This window comes from Lepidochelys kempii, chromosome 1 (assembly GCF_965140265.1).
Source record: "Lepidochelys kempii isolate rLepKem1 chromosome 1, rLepKem1.hap2, whole genome shotgun sequence".
Taxonomy (NCBI): domain Eukaryota; kingdom Metazoa; phylum Chordata; order Testudines; family Cheloniidae; genus Lepidochelys; species Lepidochelys kempii.
The window spans coordinates 246,712,641-246,721,050 of NC_133256.1; the positions used below are offsets into that span (position 1 = coordinate 246,712,641).

The following is an 8,410-nucleotide window of genomic DNA, read 5'->3' on the forward strand; positions in this document are numbered from 1 at the left end:
ATAAAGACTGTCTCAAAGTTGTTTATTTAAATGTATATCTTCACTTTTCTCTTTACTGGGGAGCATGGGCCAATTCTTTAGATGACCTGATTAGTGATGTCACATAAGGCTACAAAGCTGCAGAATTGCCTTCCATGCCCAGTTACAGATGAGAAGCAATGACAGATGAGTCTTTAGTCAACTCCTTACGCAGGCAGAGTTAAAACTAAATGTGCAATATGGTGAATTGCACTTTTAAATAAATGTACGAGCACTCTCAAAAATAAAAAAAAAAATTAAATAAAAAGTTACATTAACCCAGGATTTTACAGGCATTTAAGACAACACAGTTATGTTTTTCACAGAAGCCATAACTTGGCTACCCTGCCAAAAAATATATTAAATCAACAAAGCACACTCCAGGCCCAGGTACACATGCCGTGGAAACATTGAATTTTGCAGTGTGTATGTAAAATTAAGCATATCAGATATAATTAACAAATGAAATATAGCCCCAAGTGCCACACATTGAAAAACACAGGCAATCCAAGAAAGCCCATTCAGATGTACTCTTTCTACAGAAGTCAACAGAATACTAAGCAGATGACAGCCATCAGGGTGTTTGTGAGACAGAGAAAATGAGTCACTGCAAATTCCTGGTGAGATTCATTAGCCTGTAATGGACAATTTATCTGAAGAGATAAGAACAGCTCAAAGTTTCCCCAACTCTTCTTAGGGGACACTTCTGAACTCTGACATTATTGAACTTTAAGTTTGGTTTTATTTTTGTTCAGGTGCATCAAACAAGGAAAGCATGATCATCCTGTTGAGACTCCAGAGCGGACAATACAATCCTTTGCACATGCAGACTGACTGCATACACCCTACAGGCCCACACTCTGCAGGTGTTCAGAACTTGAAGCATCCATGGCATCAACTGTAGTGTCCTCATGGATTTACATAGCTCATGCAAATGGTATACTGAAGCCTACATTCAGGCCTAAATTTTCAGAAATGGCTAGAGTTTTTGGACCATTTCAAATTTTTAGATGCCCAACTTGCAGCCCTTTCAAAGCCTCCGTTTTCAGAAGGCAAATACTCAGCACTTTCAGAAATTGGGCCCCTCTGAAGTGTCTCAACTTGAGTACTCAAGAATTCAGATACGCAAATTCACTGGTCACTTCTGAAAATTTAGGCCTAAAATATTTAAGTAAACTATGTCCAACATACCTTCTCCAAATGGCCAAACACACCTCCAATTCTGCTCCCCATGCATCACCTTTAGAACGCTGATGTTCTAGTTCAATACTGATATTAAATCCAGCTGCATTCTGCTGCCATACAGAAGCAGAATCAAGTGATAAATAGGTAAAAACAACAAAATGGGAACGAGATTGCCTCATCGGAATTGGATACGCTTTTGACATTTAAAAGTTCTTTACAAAGAACCATTTGCCTTTTGACTGCCTTCTAGAAATGGAACAGGTAGTTGGCATCTGACAAAGCATTTCGTCAACAGATTTATCCATCTGTATCAGGACCTGGTATTTGTCACGGAGACACACAGCCCTGCTGGGGTGGCATCAACTGCAGGTCAGCTTATGCAGACTTGAATTCCACTGTTACACTGTCTTTTGAACAGTTACCTAAAAGGTCTGCTGCCCACCAAGACCTGCATGCAGCTCCTCAGGGCTCTGTTTCAGAGGATGTCACCAACAGATACAGTGGAGTGGGGAGCAGTGTTCCTTATGGTGCTTTAGGCACTGCTGAGATCTCCAGCTATGACAAGAAGAAAAAAAAAAACCACAGAAGTCCCAGGGAGCTGAATCTGGCCATGGGCAATTTAACTACAGTAGAGCCTTGATTTTAAATAGTTATGTGTTTAAATGTATTTGTACAATTACGCTTTGTCTACACAGCGCCAATTAATAATTTGAATCTTGAACTGCTTTGGGGGCGTATGGTTAAAGCATTTTTAACTATATAAAGGCAGCTATCTCTCAGGCAATATTTCAGTGACAGAAATTTCGTTTTTTTATATATACATACACCACATATTTGACTGCAGAAGGAAAGTAGATCCTTCCTCCTGCCCATAAGTTTTCCTATCACAGTTTTTTTATTTTGTCTATTACACATTAATAGAAGATTGAGAGGGGTTTTGAATAGGCACAAAGGCTGTTCACATCTTTCCTAAACGCATACATATGTCTTTCTGCTTAGAGGACAGGATGCCTATTCACAAGGTGGGATACCAGTTTCACTAGCACAGAGGTGTCTGCTGAAGATTGGGATTTATAAGCAGCTTTTATAATGGTGCATGTCCATCTTCTGAGATGGCTCTAATGGGACTGTATTACCAGCTTTTTTACATTTAAATCACAGCTATGTGCCCAGACAAGAATAGGCAAAACCCAGAGGAAGACTCAATCTGCATGCCATTGGCTGCCAACAAGACAGTGACATGACACTAGCACTTCAGTAGGGAACATGGGAGGGTCAGCATATCATTTGAGAGAGAAGTGATCAAGCAAATATATCTGTGGTGATCATCCCACTAAGCAGACAAACAGCTGAAAGCATGTAAATCTGACAGCCGCAGGTCTACAGGGGCACTACAGACTCCTCACTGTGCACTCCCGTTGCTATTTACGGACACACCAAGCAAAAAAACTTGCAGAAGCAGCTAAGCGAATGAATCCTACAGAATCTGAAGTCTGAACCAGGGAAAAGCTAATTTTTTTACTCAGTTGAGAAGCTCTATGAAAGGTAGTTGGGGAGTTTGTACTTCATTACGGCAGGCACAACATATTCCTCCACAGAAACTGTACTTTGCAAATAGTGCGGGCGACTGTAGGAATAGATGTTTTTCTTTCCCTGTGAGGGATTACTACGCAAAATATAAATAGTCAAAATAATCATACCATCCTCTCTTTTTGAAACAAACCAACTTCATCATTCATACTATTGGTCGCTTTTGTTTCTCCTTCTATTGGTGGCTTCACTCAGAATTCTTCCAAACAAACATATCAATTTCTTGCCTCTGTTTGGGTCCCTTCAAAGGCCTCTTCCTACATGCTCCTAAGAGTCAATGCCTAAGTAGGGTTAGTTGCCACACAACACAGCAGACGCAGGAGTACTGTTTCTGACCACTGGGCCTCCAGAATGTCATTTATTTTGCAAGCTATACACATTTCAAGTAGCCAGTAACTGGATTCGGAAATAGGGTGACCAAAGATAGCAAGTGTGAAAATTCAGGACAGTGCGGGGGGGGAGGGGAGATAGACGCCTATATAAGAAAAAGCCCTGAGTATCAAGACTGTCCCTATAAAATCAGGACATCTGGTCACCCTACTGGGAAAAACATGTATGTTGGGTGGCCACAATTTCTCACCCAACCTCTGGGCTTTAATTAGGGAAATACTTCTGGGAGACAGTATGAATTAGAATGGCAATTCAACCTTTGTCACCGACGAAGATCCAAACAGTAACTGGAAGTAACATCCCAAACACAGCTATAAAATCCAACAGAATATTCTCAGAGGGGTCCCTTGTTTCAATCAGAACATTTCTTTTAATTTTTTTTTTTTTTTAAAAAACAGAGAGCGTGCGAGCGTGTGCGCACCCTTCAACAGAACAGTGCAGAGCTTCCTGTCACTAAAGCTCCTACCAGCTCATTAAAGAAATCTAACATAGGATTGCTTTCCCACAGAGCTATCTGAAGATATAAATTGTGCAAGGCATAAGAAATTTCAATGACAAAGCAGTTAAACGGGAGAGTTAAAGAAACAGTTACAGTATGTAACTGACAGCCTGCCTTCTAGTTGCATTAAACTTCGGAACTTGCAACAGGCATGCTTCCTAGGACCCTAAGACCACACTGCCCAGCACACAGCAAGTTAGGCCTTATATGGTTATTCATGTTTCTGCACATAGATTAACACAAGATCTTTGCTGTGATGCAGAATTATGACACTGCACAGGGGCACTATGGTATGTCAGAGTTCACAGATGAAAACCTTTTATTCCCTTTATTTATTTACCTGGGTATATTAGTACTCACAAAAGTGAGGCACAGATAAGACTGCCTAAACGGAGCCAGGCATAGCACAGGTAAATGCTGAGCAAGCTTCCTCATACAGCTCTGCCAGCACACCTCACCCCTCACCTCCAGTAGTCCCTGGAATTACAATCTTGGATTTCTCCTGAGCAGAGATTCACCATTGTCAACTGTTATTACTTTACGCTGTGCACACACATTGGACTTGAATGCACCCTCTCCACCCACACACTTAGGTGAAAATGAGTAATGTTTTCTTGAGATCAGAGACTAAGGTCTGCAGGCCTGAAAGGCCAGCCCATGCCCACAAAACACCTCCTGCGTTAGAGACAAGTAACAGCTGGAGGCCTAACACTGGTTTGGTTGAGGCTGGGGTTTTCTTTTCTTCTTGTTTTGCTTGTTGTTGTTTTTAAGATAGGTGGTAGAAAGAGAGAGAGGTTGGCAAATAGAGTTAAATTTCAGATATTTGTTGGCCCTTTATAGCTATTCCCCCGAGGACTTTGCATCTTTGTTTTTTAAAGGCATAAGATAGCTGCAACAGTAATTTCCCACCATAGAAAGGCGGTTAATATTGGAAACCAGCATGGTAACCTAATGCTGGGACTCTGCATTTCCATGGAAGAGAAAAAAAGAGTACAGCTAATGATCTTCATCTCAGGTTGCCAGGACTGATAGGAAGTGATCAAACATTTTGCCTTTGCAGGACAAGATCAGAGTTGGAGGGGAGAAAGACAAAAGACCCTTGCGACAGAACCACAGCCCCTTTGATATGTTAAGCCCCACTGATGGTCTCCAAACGGAAAGGGAGCCCCAGCCAAAAATAAAGTTGCCATAACTGTTATGGTAGGCAGTGGTGAAGAGTAAAAAGAAAAGGAGTACTTGTGGCACCTTAGAGACTAACCAATTTATTTGAGCATGAGCTTTCGTGAGTGAAGAGTGGGGCTCATGACTTCAGTCCAGAGATTATACAATGTACTTCCAGGGAAGAACAGAGACAAATATGCCTACAGCTTCACCAACAGCTGCTACCAAAAGCAAGTAAACTGGAATCTGAGGATTCAAGTGCAATTTTAAACTAATCAAAGGCCATGTTCACACCAGGGAAAAAAGATGGGTTAACTAGCACACTAGTACTACCACTATCTTTGTCTACATTAGGATTTTTATACCTTGTTTACATAGGGATTTTAGTGTAATTGTAGTTTTAACATGCCAATTAACACACCTTTTCCCCCCCTTAAGACAGACAGCCTATGAGGAAGAACTTACCAGAGGGATCGCTTAGCCATGCCATAGGAAAGTCCCTGTAAAGCATTTCACATGCCAGGGTTAGACGCATGTTTATAGTGAGGGTTTCTGTAGCCAGAAGCTATGAACTGTTGCACTGAACAGTTATTTATATGCCTCCCTATCCTATGTCCAAATAAACTTTTTTGTAGTGGTCCAATAAAATATATTATTTCACCCACCTTGTCTCTCAAATATCCTAGGACCAACACAGCCACAACTCTGCATCCCAATAAACTAAAAGCCTACTAAACAGAGAGTCAATTCCAAATTCTCAGCTTTACAGCAACTAGTAAAATAATGTAATCTGCACCATGGTAGAATTCAATCACTTGGTACACTAAACACACAAACCAATTTTTCTTCAATATTTTGTAGAATTCAGTCAAAGGTTGGCCCATTTCCACCCAACAAGAGTTTGTCAGCCACTATAAAAAATTAAGATCTTCAGTAGAATATACTTTTTCCTCTGACCTGGCTATGGAAGACTGCATAGTATTCTGCATTGTTTGCCTGGAGGAACTTCATTTCCCCCCTTTCGTGTGATGCCCTGGGAAAACCCACTTTTGGCCTTATTTTGGGTGAAGTGGCTTTTTTTGCACACTGCAGTAAATCATACATCTGGCTGCAGCTGTGCCTTTGATAACAGTTAGTGCATTTTTCAGATGGGGATGAAGTGTTCTTTCTCTCCTTATACCCCCAATCCACCACAAAAATCTTGTAGGAGGTAGGGCTCCAACTCCCTTTCAAGCATAACCTCTAATGATGGTGGTAGACTGCAGAAACACAGGAACCAGTTCCTCAGAATTTCAAAGTCTTGGATTTCATCCAATTGCAGAATAAACCCACTATGGTAAAGTCCTGAAGTCTGTTATTTTCTTACTGATGCTTTAAGTTAAACCTTTACAAACCTCTTAAATTTACACCGGGGGGGGGGGGGAGGGGAAGAGGAGGAATGCAAACTACAAAGTTACACACCCATGGCTGCCGCTACAGTTTAAATGAAATATGAAATTGCAGTCATTTTTAAAATGGCTTAGGATCCAACAGCACCTTAATGCACTCTACGGGTTCTCTCTGTATGCTCACAGTCACTCTCATTTGGAAAGATGTGAAGAAATGAAAATGCATTTCAGTAATGTCCTGGTTGCATCTATTTTTCTAGTTACCACCCCAATTAAAATTCCAAACGCCAGACTCCCTCCCCCCTTCATTATTAACTGTAAAGCCATTTTAGGGCTTCCCCCAAATACATAACCCAAAAGGGGCCCAGCTCTACCCTGGGTTTCTTCAGCCACCCAGCTGGAATGACAAAGAAAAGCTAGGCTTAAAGGGAAGGAAAAGGGTATGACTCATACTTTTCAGGCACATTCATAATTTCATAAAGAAGACTTCTGAACACCTCCTACACCGAGCATTCACAAGAACTCCTGATAACACAGCAGCTTAACTCCAGGCAGATGGGTGCTAGCCCAACTCCTGCTCCTCCACCCCCAAAGAGAGGGGCTGTCCCCCACATTAGAATTACTACACACCCTCCCGCTTTGACAAGACGAACACACGTTAGTGTCCGTACAGAAGACAGACAAACAGCCCAACACAGCTGTTTCTCACCGTATTGTTTAGCAGGGAATCGGAGTCCACCAGTTCTGACAGCTCACTCAGCTTTCGATCCCAGTGCAACAGGTTCTGCTCCCCATTTTCCAATACTTCCATGATCAATTAGAACCACAATAAAGCCAAGGGAGATAGGGTATGTGTATTTGGGCACACTTCACTATTGGTACTCTGCTCACACGCAGCAGCCTTATTCCATATGACCAAAGCTCTCCTTCTCCTCACTCTCTTTGTACTTAATACTCCCTCAAACGCTATAACTATATCAATTTAAGTTGAGACAAATTTCTAGAACAAGCCCTACTCTCTTTTCTCCAGTGCTCAGAGCTGCAATACCCGTATTGTTTGCACACAGTTGCTCTGCATTAGAATGTGTGTGTGTGTGTGTGTGTTTAATAGGTAGTGAGTTTCCTCTATCAGCTGGAGACCCTCCCCACAGCTGCTCAGAGTCCAGACTCAGACTGACACCAGCAGCCTTTCTTCCCCACCCGCTTCAGATGCTGGCTCCCCCTCCATGAAAACTGCCAATCACTGAAGGGAAGCTGGCTGGTTTCAAAGACTCTGCCCAATCAGAATTAAGGAACTAGCCTCCGGACTGCACTATTTCCCACACCTCTCCAGCTGTGGAATGTGGGCGGGGATTCCCTGGCCTGCTTCCACCAGTGGGGAGGCCCCTCCCATGCCCCACCGTGGCCTATGGATTTGCTTTCCTTTGGCCAATAGAACCTGCCCCCACCCTCCCAGCTGCGCCGCTGGCCCAGCAAAACTGTGGGACTGACAGTTGCTTTAGCCAATGCAATAGCGACAAGAATACAGCCTGGGGAAAGCCCCGCCCGCGCTTGAGAAGCGAAAATCAAAACAGTGAGTGCAGTGAGAATACACACAGCTGGGGAAACAGGCAGGCTGGAGGCCTTCCCCGGACCTGGCAGTTCTGTGTCTGATTCCGCAGTTAGCCTAAAGCCATCTTACAACACACAAGAGTTTGCTGTGCGCTTCCATGAGGCACTTGCAATCTCCTTCCAGTTGTCACAACTATTTTGCTCTGAAAGGCTAGGTTGAAACTGTTTATGTAGTCCCAATCCCTTGCTCTGATTGATTGCCCTGCCTTCTAATCTGCCAGGTACTGGCACGGGTCACACTGGGATTACTCACGTGCTTAAAACTAAGCCCATGCTTTAGTGCTGTGCTGGGTCAGGGCCAGCAGGGTGCTCTGCACTTTGTAAGATAGAACCCTAAATCCCAGATTTGCTATAAGTTTTTAAACATTCAAATGATGTGAAATTACATTTCACAGGGTGACTGGCCCCTTTAAGAGGACATGGGCCAGCCCCACCTGTGTCTGATCAGCTGTGTCCCAGGTGAGGCTATGGGGCTAGATGTCAAGTGATAGACTGAAGAGCACTTGGCTCTTATAAAGGCCAGCAAGTGGCCAATTGGGCTGGAGAACTATTAGGAGGGTTTGTAGTA

General features: G+C 42.9%; 1 protein-coding gene across 1 annotated transcript in view; it reads right to left on the reverse strand.

Annotated features, from left to right (window-relative positions):
* The window catches only part of CREB3L2 (cAMP responsive element binding protein 3 like 2), a 111,166-nt gene extending 103,743 nt beyond the window's left edge, over nt 1–7,423 (reverse strand). Inside the window, exon 1 of the mRNA XM_073322178.1 lies at nt 6,941–7,423. Within this exon, the coding sequence (XP_073178279.1) occupies nt 6,941–7,042 (102 nt within the window). The 5' untranslated portion in view covers nt 7,043–7,423. The remainder of the gene's footprint in view (nt 1–6,940) is intronic.
* Between the last annotated feature and the right edge of the window lie 987 nt (nt 7,424–8,410).